Below are 17,651 nucleotides of genomic sequence, written 5' to 3'. Positions count from 1 at the left end.
ACGGTCACAATTGGGCACGGTCACATTTAATATAGTTGGCGTTATAGTTTCAATAAAAATTGGCAAGACGAATGATAGTCTAACCAAATCAAAATAAAATAAAAATTTGGTCGTGAGGGTTTTGGGCGGCTTGTGGGCGTTCTGGCCCAATGGCCTTTAAAACATAATTGCTCTGCGCCAACTTCACCAGAATCAGTATGGCTAATCTCAACTTTTTGTTACTATTAATAACAAAATGCAATATTATCATTATGCTTATTACCTCCCACTCCGGCACAGCCAGCTGAAGGCCCAGGACGCTGGCATGCAGCTCCTCCACAGCTCCGTCGCATTCTCCCGCGGAATCCGGATCCGCCTTAGCTGTACTCAGTGCCGCGGTGACAGTGGTCAGGCCCTCCACCAGCGAACCGGATATGTTGGCCACCGACTCCGTTCCCATGCCCGCATCGGCATTCGTTTCCGCATACCCCCGTTCGTCCTTGTCGCTTCCGAATTCTGTGGTGCTGACGGCGGCCGCAGCGGTTAGAGCCGCTGCCGCCACCGTTGTGGTGACATTTACAAACAGGATCTGATCTGCCGATGGCATCTTTTCCTGCCCTGCCACTTGCTTTCCTTGGGCTCCGGTTGCGTTTACATGCGTTTTGGTAAAAGGGTAGATTAGTGCGATGTCCCCGGCTTCGGTGGCTTTTTCTGCGAAGGCAACTGGAGAGGAAATCAAACGAAATCGTGTAGAAAATGTCGTGTCAATATTAATGGTTGTTTATGAAAATAATGTCTTGTTCTCATCAAATAGTGTTTATAAAGAGTTCATTCTCAAAACGAGAAGTGAACATTTTAGATGGTGGGCAAGTTACCGCACAATGAAATCAGGATCTTGTCATGCCAAATTATTTACCGTTTGTCAACAAGCACAAAGGACATTCGATTGATGGCAGACACCTTAAAACGAAATATTAAAGGCATTGCGAAAAAAACCCAAGCCACAAATAATGGTGGAAGGGTCCAAAACAATTTAACTGAAAAATCTTGTCGAATAACCTCACTTAGGGATTAATTATTTAAAAGTAATTAAAAATGTCAGAACAAATCGGGTCAAATAGATGGTCCTAAGTAAATTCACATCTATGAGAAAAGTGGGTTCTAAGATGTTCAGGGATATTGGGGAAAGGGAGTAGGCGTCCGTTCACTTATTGTCCTAAGTCAATAAACTCCAACCTCCCTCTTAGTCATCGAATAATTGTTGCTCCGTTCTTTTCCACTTCTGCCTGACACTTTTATATCCGCTTAGTTCTTACCAGCTGTACTGAGTTTTGCTGTCGAGCTCCTTTTTTCCGCCGACCGAGCCCGATAGCAGTTGAAAGAACATTAATCAAAATAACACGCTCATAAGCTGAACTCTCAGAAAATAAAGAAAGCTAGAAACAACTTTAAAGCAAACATTTCATTCAGCAAACATTGTTTTCCCTTGTTCGCTCCTCGCTCTGCCAGATTGCTTATCCTCTGAATCCTACCTTGATTTCTATCTGCAAATGTAAAGCGCTTATTCGGGGAATGGGAGATGTATTTTTTTGTATTTTTGGCTTCTACAAATAGGAGAGTAAAAGGTTGAAAGTGATTTTTAGTAGGTTTGACCGCCATATTTTAGCGCGATTTAAGATCAAGAGCGTTCAGAAAAGTACAGTCGAGTTCCCCGACTATCTGATACCCGTTATTCAGCTATTCGAAGTGCGAAGGAAAGTCTTCAGCACTGACAGTTTTTGGCGGTTTTGTGGGCGTTAGAGTGGGCGTGGAAAAAAGTTTTTTGGCAAATCGTTAGAAATTTACAAGACTATTACAAAATTGAAAAAAAATCGAAACATTTTTCAAAAGTGTGGACGTGGCTGTTTTGGGCGGTTTGTGGGCGTAAGAGTGGGCGTGGCAACATGAATCGACAAACTTGCGCTGCGTCTATGTCCCCGGAGTCTGTATGCTTAATCTCAACTTTCTCGCTTTTGTAGTTCCTGAGATCTCGACGTTCATACGGACAGACGGACGGACGGACGGACGGACGGACAGACGGACATGGCCAGATCGAGTCGGCTACTGATCCTGATCAAGAATATATATACTTTATATGGTCGGAAACGCTACCTTTTGCCTGTTACATACTTTTCAACGAATCTAGTATACTCTTTTACTCTACGAGTAACGCCGTGTGGAATGATTAGCCCTTTGGTAAGCTGATTTTCTGCTGGATCCTTCGCGACATAATTGAATATCTCGTGACATATCTCTCGGGGCACCTAGACTTTCAACAGTTTGTTTCTGGCCTGTCCTGTCCGCCGGCCGATAAGCTTATTACAAAAATTAGGGATACAGCGCCAAAAAACAGTCAAGGAATTGTGTTTGAGTTCGCGTGAGTGTGAATGAACAGCTGACTTGAGTTCAGTTGGGGGGAATGGCGAAAAGTTTTTTGAACTCGTTATGCAGTCGATGCGACCTTGACTGAACCTGCTTCCGCATACACACATAGTCGTATAACTGAGTACCCATGTAATGGCAGGCTCCATTCCACATGGGCATGTCCTTTTTGGCAAACTTGTCACTAGCATTTGTGTGCTTGCATCGGCGAATGGAACGGGCAGCGAGTGTGCCAAAGTTCGGTAACTTTATGTTTCTGCAAAAATTGTATGGAAATCCAGCGAGCACCTAGATAATACCTAGCCCGACCAAAGCAAGGGTATCTAAACTTCGTTGGCGTTGTTGTCGAAGTTTCTTTAGTTCCTTAATTTAACGCCGTGACCCGCTCATTAAATATTCAAGAATTCCGGCATATCTGCAAGATACACGCATCCTCGTCAACAAAACCACCCACCCGACGAACCACCCACCGAGCTTTATTTATAGCTCACATTAGGCACTTGGGCAGCTAAAAATACTGGGGGTCGAATCTCCTTTGATGATGCTGATCAAGTTTGCCACACGGAACGAAGAGATACCGATAAAGTGTACTCACAGGCACATGCATCTTGGGGAATTTCTAATTGGCTTGATGGGTGTGCGCGCCACGCCTCCTTGTTGGCACCCAGAGCCCGCCCTAAATGTTTCATTTCATTTGCATGATTAATGTGGCGCATAACAATTCCAAGAGGCACACAAGTAAAATTTTATTGTTCAAATAGGCAGCATCTATGAAAATTGGGAAACACATATCAAACAAAATTTGAAGGTGATGAAAATTCGTATATTTAATTCTTTTTGAGCTGCGAGAATTTAAAATATTTTCGAGAATTTTAAATAAAAACGGGGGAAATTGATTGGAAATTATGAAATGTTTTAATGCCTAAGTAAACATCATTGAGGCATTAAGGAATGTACAGCTCTGCTGGAACGGTGCGGTGGCGCTTTGTGGTTTTGCATCCCGTGCACCGTTTAACGATTTTCCAATTTCTGGAGCAATAAAAGTACGTTGATGTTCGCCCAGTTGACAACTGGCCAACCTGCAGATAAGGCTCTCTTGCCAATTTCCACCTGCGTTCATTTACTGTTCTGTTTCTGAAAGCGACACTTCAAGAAACACAGTATAGATTTTTAAATTTTAACCAAGACCAAGACGATAATCTTATATCTTCATTACTTCATTATATGTTATATATCGTAGTATACCTTTTACTATCTACAACACTTTATATAACATTTTGGATAAGTTACAAACAGTTTTTTCTGAGTGTGTCAGTGTGAACTACATCGACCTTAACTAGGCCTAAATGAAAGTCAACCTGTACTCAATAAAATGCAATTCGAGTCGAGTCAAGTTGAGTTGGGCTCGGTGAATGGAAAAGCGTGGGAGGAATGGCCAGTCCCAGGGCCTTATCCACTTATGGCGGGCTCTGCAGTCCATTCGGGATACCCACGCAGTGCGAGCACCCACTTTCATGCTTCTATTACGCGAATTCTATTACGCGAATATCGATGGGGTTTTTGGCTGGAAACTGTATTAAGTGGGACACTTAAACTCTGGGTATCTGTCCGGATTGTTATGGCTCCAAGCGGGGTGAGTGAAACGAAATAACAAAATACAATGTGGGCTAAAGTCGACGTCCGTTCACTGAGGCGGAGGTCAATGAATTTTAAAGAATCGAAAGAACCCGTAGATTAAGCAACGAACAGCCTGCAAATTTGATGTGCAGTTCTTTTGCCTAGTGGACTTCGTTTCTTCTTGTGCGTCCCCTTATTTTTCCGTATTTTACTATTTTTCTCGCTGGCTGTTGCGTATGCCATGTGGGAAATTCCTCCACCAGATGTAATTATACTCGTTACTCGTAGAGTAGAATGGGATATTAGATTCGTTAAAAAGTATGAAACAGGCAGAAGGAAGCGGTTCCTACCATATAGAGTATACATATATATTCTGGATCAGGATCAATAGCCGTTCGTCTGTACGTCTGTCTGTTCGTCAGTATGGACGTCGAGATCTCAGAAACTAGAACTATAAAAGCTAGAAAGTTGAGATTCAGCATGCAGACTCCAGAGGCATAGAAGAAGGGCAAGTTTTTCGATTCATGTTGCCACGCCCACACATTTGAAAAATGTTTTGATATTTTTTCAAATTTGTGTTAGTCTTGTACATTTTTTTCTCGATTTACCAAAAATCTTATTGCCACGTCCACTCTAACTGTCAGTGTGGAAATTTCTCCTTCGCACTTCGTATGAGGTATCAGATAGTAGGGGAATTCGGCCAGAGCGTTCTGTCTTGTTTTTGTACCCGTTACTCGTAGGGTAAAATGGTATACTAGATTCGTTGAAAAGTATGTAACAGGCAGAAGGAAGCGCTTTCGACCATATAGAGTATATATATTCTTGATCAGGAACAATAACCGAGTCGATCTGACCATGTCCGTCCGTCGGTCCGTCTGTCTGTCCGTCCGTATGAACGTCGAGATCTCAGGAACTATAAAAGCTAGAAAGTTGAGAATAAGCATACAGACTCCAGAGACATAGACGCAGCGCAAGTTTGTCGATTCATGTTGCCACTCTAACGCCCACAAACCGCCCAAAACTACCACGCCTACACTTTTGAAAAATGTTTAAATATTTTTTCATTTTTGTATTAGTCTTGTAAATTTTGATCGATTTGCTAAAAAACTTTTTGCCCAGCCCACTCTAACGCCCAGAAACCGCCAAAAACTGTCAGTGATGAAGACTCTCCTTCGCACTTTCACTAGCTGAGTAACGGGTATCAGATAGTCGACTATAGCGTTCTCTCTTGTTTCTTCTCTTTTTGTTTGGCAATGATAAAAACATGCTGATGTGAAGAGCATTTGGTCGAAGGAAGGAGGTTGGAGAAGGTGCCCTGAGATAAAGGCATGTGCGAAATTCGGACTGCTTCCCAAATGAGCAGCAGATTGATAAAGCAGAAAATATTTCTCGTAAAGTAATGAACGCGGCTGCTGCCAACTCGGCTGATTGAACGGAGATGGGTAACAGAAAAAGAGTGGGATCTTTGTAATATATTTCATTGCCTTCATGCAGAAGCAAAATTTTTGATTGCAATTTAAAGTTCAAGCGTTAATATTGAATCAAAAATAACTGAAGTATTGACATTAAAACAAAATGTTATTAATAATACCACTTTTTGTTATCTTTGAAGGAAAACGATATGTGCTTTTATTCTGCAAGATTTTAATGGAATTCGTAATTAGGCTACACTGTAAATAATTCTTTTGATACCATAAGACCATTCCAATTATCGATGTTTTTAAAATAAACATGTTATTTACCTAACCAGTTAGTGAGGCTGCTTTGCTTTAGCCTTAGCTCCTTTTAAAATCGCACCGATCCAAATTATGGCAATTGTTGGCTAGACATAGACATGTTGCAATGTCAGCAATTTGTCAGCTGCCCAGAATCCCTTCGATCGGAAATCGGAAGCCTGACACGTTTCTGGGAGTTAATGCAAGCCAAGTTATTCGAAAATTGATGTGCTCGCTCTGTGGCAGAATCGCAGCGCCATTGGCTGAAAAGAGGGAGAGATGTCAGTCCGGTGGACAGACAGACATACAGAGAGATGCACCTGGGTTTCCATACCTGCAACTGATAAACATGAAAATCATCATCATCATCGTCAAAAAGCAAACCAGCCATGTAAACTGCTGGCTATACGTGTGTCTGCATGAGTCTTTCGATGTGGACAGGTTTATGGCCACGCCCAAAAGAGAACAGTTCGGATAACTAAAATCATAATATAAAATTTCACATTGGGTATTAGTCGGTTGCTTTTTTTTTTATGCTGCCTTAGGATTAATTCACAGAATAAAAATGCTTGCAAGATTTCTCTTGATGAAGACATGAAGACATAAATTTCGCTCCAGCTAAGAAAAATCCTCCGAATGAAGGTCCAACCTATGGAGGTTCCCCTGTTCGCCCTGCCTACATACACATTCTGTCAGTCCGTCAAAAGTTGCACTTCAATGCACATTTTGTGCCCTCGGAATCGAACACTATTCTGAGACCCATCGCACATCGCAAGGCGCGGACTGCGTTGTCCTGACAGCGGAGCCAAAGTTGCAAATGGAAATGCATTTTCCGCTGGCACACGTCCAACGTCCAACGGACGTCTATAGTGCAGATTCTTCTCCAAGTGAGATAGGGGATGGCTGCTCGTAGGGTTCCTGAATATCTACGCTTGATGAGAGTGTGCTCAGCATTAAGTTGGACTTCCATACCTACTTCCCCTTCAGTCGCCCTCCAGGTGGCATTCGATTGCCATTTTTGCTGGGCTTAAACCGAGTTTCTTCAACAATACATCAGTCAGTCAAAGAAAAACAGTCAAAGGGTGTACAAATGGAGGGCGCTCCAAATAACCCATTACCTCACTCTTTGATGTGATTCATACTTTTAAATCGACTCAGCATGTGTTTGCTTTTAAGAAGGGCATGGGGGACGTGACTTCCTGTATCCACTAATTTCCAGTTAGTTGACCCTGAAATTGTTGTTTGTGTTTTGGCCTACGGCAAAATGTTGAACTATTCATGAATGCATGGCCTTTTCCCTTTTTTTCCCGACCTTCCGCTCGGTGGGTTTGGCAGAAAAATCAATTTGCTCTACTAATTAAGGATATCATCTTTCTGGCCGAGTCGTGTAAGCCTGTTTTCGCTTTCCAATTAGCTAAGAGCTATACTGCTTACTGCTGCATGTTGTCCAAGTGGGAGTTCGATTTTCTACATTTTCTGGCCGAGAAGTCAAATGAACTGTTCTGTGTTTGGTTTTTAAACATACCAGGCTTCAATTGAGTTGAATTGATTGATTTGACTCTATTTTCTGGTGTTTGGTTGTGTTTTTTGCCGGCTTTGACCATTGCCACTTTTGATTTTTACGCAGACAAATCAGAAAACAAAAACAGGCTGGTGTTTTTTCCTATCTTCCTTAAATGGATGCGCCTTTTTTTGTCTTCCGATTGTGTTGCAACTAGTTTGATTGCCATTTGGCACGATTTGTTGTTCGGCAGATGGTTAACTAAGCTTATGGCAAATCAACCTGAGTGCCTCCAGTGTGTTATTTTCTATCATATTCCCAGTCAATAACCAGTGAAACTCAATGTTTTCTTTGGTTTCCTCATCACTCTCCCAAATAAACAAGAGAACCACTGCCAATATCTGCCAGTCAGTCAACCCATGAGCAATTTTCGCTGCCAACCGCCAGCTGCACCATGCATCATTATATTGTTACTGTGCTGTTCACTTAATAAAACATTTTCGTTTAAACAATAGAATTGGGCACTCACATTCAAGCAAGAACAACAGAATACAATATATATAGGCTTGGTTGCTGCGAGATTAGTACTCCATTTGATTCGTGACCCGAAGAGAATAACAGCAAATAAAAATGTAGTAGGCATTATTATAGTCAGACTTTCTGCTGGCCTCAATGAGAGCATGGAATACCTGGGGGACCAGTCTGCCCCTTTCTGAACGCACAGAGTACGTGTTGAGAGGTTTGATTGAATAGTGATGGTCGATCGATGCAGTCATAAAACCTAAGAGGACATCGCCGTCCCACTTGGCGCAAGTTCATTGGTAGGCAAAGTGCCCACACACTGGGTCAAAGTGGCGACTTCCGGACTACACTAAAAGAAATTAAATCAGAGTGCTTCCCATTTGAATAATAATCTAGCAGGACGAAGCGGAGGGGCTTGTTATGTTTTGTTTAACAAATGATTTCAAAACTGCGGATGGGCGCAGATCATGCATGGTTGCCTTATTTCCAAATGTATTTTCATGTAGATGGCGTCGGATGCTAAACCTCTCTACATATAGATAAATCAATTATGGCAGATGCGTTTATTTCAGTCCTTTATTAACACGGTTCCATGCAATAATAATGAAATATAGATTTTCTAATGTACTCTTTACTGGGTTATTCGATTTTACATTGTAATGCGTTGAAGTAATATTTTAGGGCCCCTTGTATTTTTTGCATTCAGCAAGGGAGTTGGCAGCCAAATACGACAAATCTAAATCTGAATTTATAAAATATCCTCTACTTTTGCAAGTGTAGCTTAGTCGGACCCTCATATAGCAATAGCAAATATCACAAAAGAGAAACAGAACACATCCAACACAGAACACATTCGCCGCTCAATAAAGTGGGTCTGTTTATGGACTCTGGCATTGATTGGGGGACATGTCTGGGCGTTTGGCAATAGAAACTCGTAATGCGACTTGATTTGCTCCGATTATATTTATATTTTTATTTTACTGATTGCGCCTTGATGCTGCCAATGTGGCGTAAAAAGTAACTGAATTAACGCCTAATAAGTTTTCCACTTAGCTCGCTACTCACTTCTGGACTTCGGCTGGGATTGACCCCTTGCCGCTTCCTGGCCATCATCGCTGCCCATAAATAAATGAAGTCATCATCGCTGCCCAAAATCAAAATGAAGTCAGATCGTTTCCGATTTTCCGTTTTTCCGAAATTTCCCTCTGCCCTGCTGGCCTGCTTTAAAATTCATTGCATTGCTCTGCCATTTCGCCGATAGTTGATGATCATCATCAATATGGGGCCAGAAAGCAGAAAGCTACAGCTCGGAGCCAGCGAAACTGGAGGCATCCCTGCAGTGGCTGCATTGACATTGAGCGTATTTGTCAGGCACACAGAGACCAGTGCCCCAACAATTCCCCAATTGATAGTCGACTTGCTGTTAGAGAAGGGAGCTGCTCCAAGCTCCGTACGTGCCTGGCAATGGAAACTCTTTGCCTTTGACGTTGACTGCATGCGACAAAATTTACTTGTTCGCATTTATTACATGCAATTTGGTGGCCCAGTGGCGTTGCCTTATGTTGTTTACTCAGCCAACTACATTCCCTCCGATTCACGCAAAGAAAAAACCAAAAACCAGAGAGATTTGATAACTTTGTTGGATTAGATGGCGAATGGTTCAGTCTAGGTTGATTGGCCAGTTGTTTAAAGCGGTTGTCAGCAAAAACGTTTACTTATTGGTATAAGCTCGAACTAATCATTGGTAAGTCCACTTAGATTTAGGATAATAAAACTCAGAATTTCTAATATGTTTTGGTTTATTAGGCATCCAGCACTCACACTTCAATAAACACTAACCTTTTTTGAAATGCCTATGCTGATCACAATGACAGGGCGACTTCATTTCAGCTCTATGCACTCCATAAAATTATCCAGATACGTTCCCAACTAAGGAACAACCCATTAAGTTAATCTAAACAAATGTATCAAAGTGTCAGAGCTGCAATAATATCGCCCACCTGACAGCTGTCACAGGCATGATGGATTAACCATATAGGTTCCGACTGCGGAGATGGCAATGATAATATCCACAAGGGATTAGGCGGAAAGCAGTTGTATAGAGATATAGTTTTCCGGAATCAGAGATAATCCGTGCGAATCAGTTCGCAACAACAATCAGTGCCAGCATTTGAAAATGAACGTCGCATTAATTTATTGTTTTAACAATCTGCTATCTGCCTGAGGTTTCTTCTCGGTCCATTAATATTTCCCTCGATTTTTCACAGCAATTGCCTGTCCTACCGAATAGATATATATTCCTTGTCATATTTTGTACTTTCGCTAGCTTTGACATGGACACTGCCTATAAATCATATTTGGCAGCCCATTGCCACGGTCTACTTTCCCACTCCACAGTTCACACTGGGTCTATCACTTTCCACTGGTTCACTACCATTACAAGTTTGTTGATGGGAAAAAGTTTGCACACCCCTATTTTCATTTTGAGGGGTCGTTTTGGGTGGCAGGCTGCCAGAGTTGAGCTCCGTGCATTCACAAATCACTTGAAATATTGCAGTGCTTTGAGCAATTTGTATGCATCAAATGAAAATATATAAAGCAACGAACGTCTGGGAGATATACGAGTATACTACACAATTATGCGCCCAATTGTTGTTTATTGTGTGTTCTACCGCTAGAGGCTTCCCCTTTCATCTCGCCCATATATGACCAACTTATTTTTTATTTGGACGAACTTCCCTGGTTGTGACGCCTAGCAGCTGCAGGTGTCGTCGCTCTCGAACATCAAGCAGCCAAGAGCGGAAAAACGTGTGTTGGCTAAGAAAATTTACAGAGACTAAGGGAAACTTTGCCTTTTATGTATATGTCGTATAGTATTTTAGCTATCATAGGTCGGTTGAATTTTGGCAACAGGAAGTTCTCTGGCTGCAACCCTATAAGCATAAGCATATTTGAATATACGAATTTGACAAATTATATTGATAGGAACGTTATTATATTCTGCATATGTATAAGGCTTCACTTTTGCAGTAATATTCATAAAGCCATACCGATTATTATTGTTTTTTTCTTATTATTGACGATTCATGATTTCGACTTCCCACTCTTCCTATTTGAGTGTTTTCTTACAATGTGAACAAAATTCTATATTAGGGAGCTCGTTCGCGGCCAGCAATCAAAAATAATTTGTTTCATAACGCAATTCATATTTACTGAACTGCTGTTCATGTTTATATATGTATATACTTCCTTTGATTTCTAAGGGCGATGATCCTCCCGTGAACTCTGATTTCCCAACATAGCTAAGACATCGTCGAGTTATTTTAGCATGATTTACTCAGCAAGAAACAGCCGACTCTTCCCATTAGTTGGCTGATCGGCTGGCCAAAACAATTGTCTATATACATATGTATTTAGCGCACTGGTTTTGTATTTGTTTGATTTTCCCCCATTTGCATGTGCTGAGTAACAAAAAGAACAGAGATATCCATAAATAACTGATTCTGCTTTTTAGGTATCGCCCATGCCTCAAGTAGTGTGTCGACAACTTTACGGGGCCGCAAGTATTGGCATGGAGTGACGGGATGGGGCAGGAAAAGAGAAGGGTGCCTCAAGTGGTCGCTGCTGGGAAACTTTTGTTGCTCGCTTTTGTTTCGCCTTTATTTTTCCTGATGAATTCAACAAATATTGACAACGTGCGTGCCAAACACAAAATAAATCATAGTCGATTCTCGCTTTTATTTTCCATTTCCTGGCTTTTTTCTCGATTTTCCTCGCATATTTATTTACATGCCGGAAGAAGAACGCCGAACGGGAAAGGGAACGAAAAGGAAAATGAAAACGAAGTCGACAGCGGCAATAGCAGCGACGCACGTCATTAACAGCTCGTTTTCCCAGAGGAGGGGGGTTTTTGGTGGGTGGGTGGGTGGTTGGCTGAATTTCGGTGGCGAGTGGGTGGAGGCCTTAGGCGCGTATCTCTGTGTCATATTGGGTTCGCCTCTTGGGGCCATCTAGCAAATGGAAATAAGTTTGTACATTGGCATGGAAACTATTTTGTACTTAGCATTGAAATAGTTCGCTACTTTGATTTGGCTTTGGTAGATAGAAAGTTGGTTGATTGCTTTAGTGAAATGTTTGTCAATGCCTAAATCAAAATAGTCAGCTGTGGGTTCTTTATATTTGGCTGCTGAAGGCTGACTTATTTGTATTTAGATGTGCTCACTTAAAATGTTTATCATTGGTTTATACTGATCTTTAAACTTACTGAATACATAAAGAGCGGAACATGCATATATGTACATGTATAAAGACAACCACAAGTAACTTATCTTAAAATCCCACATTTCTACTCATTAAGCATTTCTACTCATTATAGCGATAATACAATTCAATTATATACAATTCCCATTTTTAAATGACACCTAACGGGTATAATTAAAATTGCCTTTATTTGGAAAGCCTTATTTTATGTCATAAAAATGCTTATGCAAAACATTGACTTTATTAATGCCTCACAGCTATTAAATATACATGGCCTAACTGCCTTAGACCAAAAAGAGGGCTCTGAGACTTTTTCGATTTTCCTTCGCTGTGGAATTGCTTCTTCTAGCCTTTTAGCAATTTCCCCGCCTTTAATTTTTCTTTTGCGTCTCTCCAAACTTTAGGCCTGGCTGTCCCTCAATATCTGCTATGGCCTAAGTTTTCCCATAAAAATTAACTAAATTGGCTTACCAATTATCGCAACTCAATGGCAATTAGTTTTGAAGGCACTCTCCAGGGCAGAACGCTGAGTGGTCTCGAATTTTATTCTCTGCTCAATAGAAATGCTTTGCTTAATTTAAGCTGCATATCTATGGGACTGGGAAATAAATGAGCCTTGAATTTTGGCATATTATTGATGGGTTCGAAGGTAAACAAAATGCAAGGACCTAACGCAATCCGCTCCTCCTTTTCCGCCTTTCCCATTCCGCATGGAGCACACAAAGCAAATTAGTTACGCCTAATTTGCAATTCATTGCAGGCAACAATTGACTTTGCCAATGATACAATTTGAATACGACCCCCCATCAGACCCCCGCCCCACGACATGAACCCCCTTCCACATGTCGATGCTTCTCGGAGGCTGTCTATAAGCTGCTCACTTTCCATGTGAACGCCTCAAGAGCCGTCTAAGATGATTGATTTTGTGTGCTTAAGTGGAACGGGGAGCAGGAAATCAAATTAAAAATCCTCACACCACTGAAAACCATTGAGCGCAGAAATTGTGGTTCAAAGTCCGGAATTCACTCACTTCAAGGGCCAATCCAATTTAAATTGCATATAGACTTTATTTACTTTATTTAAAGAAAGATATAGATCTTCGCCTTTTCATTAAATAAAGTAATGATAACAAGCCTGTCCGAATGCACTACTATAGATCCCACGATCAGACACAATACACTAAGAATTTTTATCTGTTTCGCTAATCATGGACTTCTTATGTAGACAATCCTGCCTGTGAATAGGCTAAAAACAAGAGAGATCGCTATATGTCGAGTTACCCGACTATCAGCTAGTGGAACTGCGAACAAAAAACAGCAAGAACAACATTTTTCGGTCATATCGATAGAAATAGGAATAAAATCATTATAAAATGTAAAATATTTACAAAATTATAAAATGTGTGGGCGTAGCAGTTTTGGGCGATTTGTGGCGAAAATGTTTTTGCATATCGATAACAATTTACAAGACTAATAGAATAATGAAAAAATATTAAATCATTTTCTTGAGTAGGCGTCTGTGAAATTTGCTTTTTTAATCTCAGCTTGTTAGATTTTATAGTATCAGAGATTATGGCCAGATCGACTCGGCTAGTCATCCTCATCAAGAATTAATGTACCTTCCTTCTAACTGACTTCTTGTATACCCTTTTACTATACGAGCAACGGGTATAATAGTTTGCAGTACCATCTGCTGTGCAACTCCTACACTGCTTAAACATAATGAGAAAATAGTTCGAACCTTTTTCTTGCTCGCGTTTTCATTGTCCCTTAGAAACACATAAATCCTTTTAAATTAGTCTCAACAGTGTTTATTGCATAGTTGCTAAATTGATTTTTAGCACTTTTACATACCTTAACCGATTGGATTGGTTAAAGGCAGAAAATGTAACACACTTTCGATAGGATCTAGTAGTCTTGGTGGACAGAAACGGGAGAAAGAGGAAGGAAAACAATGTACTATAAATTATATTGCCTGAATTAATTTTGCTCCCGGGCAAGCCCGGAACTTTATCACCTGCTCTAACTGGATCTGTTGCCAATAGCAATTGCAAATGCAAGGACACCGCCTCGGAGTCTTTGGGGCGCCATGTGCAGCTGGCATATATATGGGGTTGTGTATCCATTTAGTAAATGCAACTCTCATCGGGGTAGTTGCAAATATTTAGCTAAAATATGCCACACTTTAACATCCTTAGACAGCAGAGCAGTGCAGAGTGCTGCCATAGTTCCTTCCCTCCCCCGATCTGCCCGAGGCTCCTTTTGTTGCCGACTGGGTTGTATAATTTAATAAGGTCTGGTAAAAGGTATTGGCCCCGGCACCGGGAACCAGTCTAAAAGGAAGTCGCACACACTCGCATATACACGCACTGGTAACGGTCCCTGGTATTGCAGCACGTTTTGTAGTTTTCGACAGGTGGGCGGTGGGCTGGGAATGCATAATTTCATTATGCTTACCGAACAAAGGCTCTGAGACCAGGCAATGGTTTGCGCCTTCGCGAGACGCAGATATAAGGGTTAGAGATGGCAATAAAAGCGTATTAAAGGAGAAGTTATTGGAAAATTTACATTTGCTGAATTAATGATCAGGATATGTAAAATACTTGAGGGAAATTCTAAGAACATCACAGTTTCCTTTTCCCATTCCACGGCCACAGCACTTAGACAAAAGGTTAGCTGGCACTATGCCAGATCTGCGCCTTCGCCATTAGTAAACTTGCCGCCTTTGTATGTTTTATTCCTATCCATGTCCTATAAATTACTTACTGCCTTTCGGTGCTGAAGTGTTGCTCTGCGGGTTGGCCGGCAACCTGGCATTTTCCCGACTCTCCGACTTTCCTGACTTCCTAGACGCTTCATAAATTTCAATTTATCTTTAGGACGCGTCCTACTCCTCACTCCTATCCTGCGGCCATATTTATTTGCAGCTGTTGACAAGTTACATTAGGTTTAGAGCGATGGCAGACCTGGGGGATACAAAACGCCTCTAATGCATGGAGTTCCAGGACTAAAAGGCTAAGGAAGGAAAAGCTGGACACTAGGAAGACGGAGATTTTTTTACGACAGGCCATTAAATTTATCTACCTCAGGGTCCATAAAGTGTGTTCAGTACAGGTACGACAAAGTTAATGATATATGCTTCCTCTTCAAACTCGAGCCTCAGATATTGATAATCAATTTATTCAAAAGTCGCTGAAAATCTAAACCGGAGATATGTAGGTCAAAATCTACAAATCGCAATTCTTAGTCTATAGGACCTAAAAAAGTATATGTACATACTAGTATATAATTGTAATAGCTTAATAAGCTGTTTATCACATGCATAATCTATAGTTATTGTATTAGACAAGAAACTGAAGAATTAATCTCCGATAAAAGTGCGATCTATAAGTGAATAACGAATGAAAACTGTAACCTTAAAAAGTTTCTCGGTCGGTGTTGAAGTTTTCATTAAAGTTTTACCCATCTTCCACCTACAAAAAGTTTTTCTTTTGAACGAGAGAATGGGACAAAAAGGGGGAGATGGGCGAAACTTGTACTCATTAGCATGCGGTCCGGTGTTTCGTAGAGGTTGTAAGCTCCTGGCTGCTGGTTACTGCTTATGCGTGAGCAACTTTCAACAGCTGACAACAGTTTTGGCTGCTCAAGGGTTAGAGGGACCGATTCCGGATGGTGGCTTAACCTCTTGGCCCCAGAAGACAAAAGTGAAACAGCACGCGGGCTCGTTTTGCTAGGACCAGGATCCCAGATTCAATACGGTCTGTGCCCCTGGGTTCCATGTTGGGTTATCCTGCCGCAGTCTGAGTGTGTGCATCTGATGTTCTGTCAAAACTGTTTGCATCAATGAAAGCGAAAACTAATACCCCCATACACTTGGAAAAATAGTGTAAGAATCACGTTAAAACTTTAAAAGAAGGAACGTATAATTTGAGTGTAAGTAGCTTTTAATTATTGTTTACTTACACATAGATTTATAGTTTTTAATTCAGAGTAGAACATGCTTGAATTATTTTAAAACGCATTTTTGTTCAGTGTACTACCCACTTCCCCTTTGTTTTCTCACATTTCCCACTGTCTCCGGCAGCTCACTTAGCAGACGAGTTGAGAGCAATCCACATGCATAGTTTTTCGAGTGCAATTAAGTGAAACTCGTGTTAGTTAGCGCAGCGGAGTGGGAGGACGGTCGTCGAGGACATGTGGCAGCGAAGAGTATTAGCTATAGGATGGGTGACACACACAGAAGCCAAACTTGGACACGTTGCCATGACAGTGCTCCACGTTGAGCCACTGATCCGCCGCCGAAGGAGCAGCACAGAATTCCGGGGGACTTCAGCCGAAGTTGTGCCGTTGGGTTTCTGATAATGTGAGTCATATGTGGCACGCGTTCGCATACAGAGCATGTCATTAAAAGTTGTGACACCCCCACTGGAAACATCCCAGCCTTTCGCAGTGCTCATGGATACAAGTGACCTCTCTAAGTATGAAATAAAAGCGTGTTGTACAGAAACAGTTATCATCATTTCAATAAAAAAAAATTATATATATACATTTTTACAATTTCTAATTGTACTAGACGAATATTGTGAGACTCAGAAGAAATTTTTCAAAATGGTTCCTGGCGATTTGTGCGTGTAAGGAATGCAATCCGTAGGATCCAGTATAGTTTAATATTGTTCTAGCTTACTATTCATAATTCAAGAATACGTAAATCATAATGTTTATCTCATGCGTAGGGAATTTTTCAATTCAAAATTCATCTTGATACTGTGCGTAGGGTTCATCTTGTAACTTGTGGTAAATACTACCATCATACAAAAAGTCTAGGAGCTGAGACAAAATTATACGAAAATATGTTTGCACAACTGGGTCGGGTCATGTCCAATAAGGTTTGTCGCAGCTTTTGTCGCCGGTGGCCAGCAGTATGCCTGCTTGTGGCATGTGTCCTTGTGTCCATGGGTCCATTTGTCCAGGAACAGGACATCGGACAGCGGACAGCGAAGGACGGCACGTCGGGCTGTGTATCACCAATGTCTATATAACGAATCTGCCGAAGCTTCAACTGCCGGCCTGTAAAGTTGTCGGCTTCCTCTTTCCAATCGGAGCAAGTGGAACGAGAGGCGTTGGTAAATTGTACATGCATTGAAAGGATACGACAGGTGACAGTGTCAGCGGGGGCGGGGGCGTTGGTGAGGGAGTGAAGCGGCGAGGACGAGTAACCACTTTTGTCAACAGCTGCCTGCGTTGATTTTGACATATGAGAACCATTTTCCCGTATACATGGCTCTTAATTATATTTCGGGAACGGGATGGTCGCAATACTTTCCCGTTTTGGGTTCGGCCCCTTTGCGTTTAGTGTCCATTAAACGGGAAGATGCGTCAACGAGGCTTGATTGCGTATCGATCCATTGGTACGTTCCATTAGACGCAATCGTGCGATTCTGTTTCGGTTTTTAAAAATCCTTACCCTGTAGAAGCTATGTGGTTGGTAGCTCTATTTAATGGTAAAAATAGGTGGTAGACAATTATTCTTCAAGTCTTTTATACAACAATTGGCTCATGTAATACATATTCCGCATTACTATAATGGACGATTTCGGGAGTTAAGCACATTTTAAAATGATTGAATTTGAGTGGCAT

The 17,651-nt window shown here is 41.4% G+C and overlaps 1 protein-coding gene across 3 annotated transcripts in view; it reads right to left on the bottom strand.

The window, feature by feature from the left end:
• Window positions 1–17,651, bottom strand: part of LOC122615539 (tyramine/octopamine receptor) — a 36,979-nt gene that overhangs the window by 7,715 nt on the left and 11,613 nt on the right. Inside the window, exons 1-2 of one of the 3 annotated variants that reach the window (XM_043790490.1) lie at window positions 855–885; window positions 263–702 (exon numbers count right to left, since the gene is read on the bottom strand). In XM_043790490.1, the coding sequence (XP_043646425.1) occupies window positions 263–586 (324 nt within the window). In that variant the 5' untranslated portion in view covers window positions 587–702; window positions 855–885. Of the gene's footprint in view, window positions 1–262; window positions 703–854; window positions 886–17,651 lie in introns of those variants that run through there. The other 2 variants (XM_043790489.1, XM_043790491.1) reach the window with 2 other exon arrangements.

Source organism: Drosophila teissieri, chromosome 3L (genome assembly GCF_016746235.2).
Source record: "Drosophila teissieri strain GT53w chromosome 3L, Prin_Dtei_1.1, whole genome shotgun sequence".
NCBI lineage: Eukaryota > Metazoa > Arthropoda > Insecta > Diptera > Drosophilidae > Drosophila > Drosophila teissieri.
Note: the sequence above shows the minus strand (reverse complement) of the source record. Positions and strands in the feature narration are given on the sequence as shown.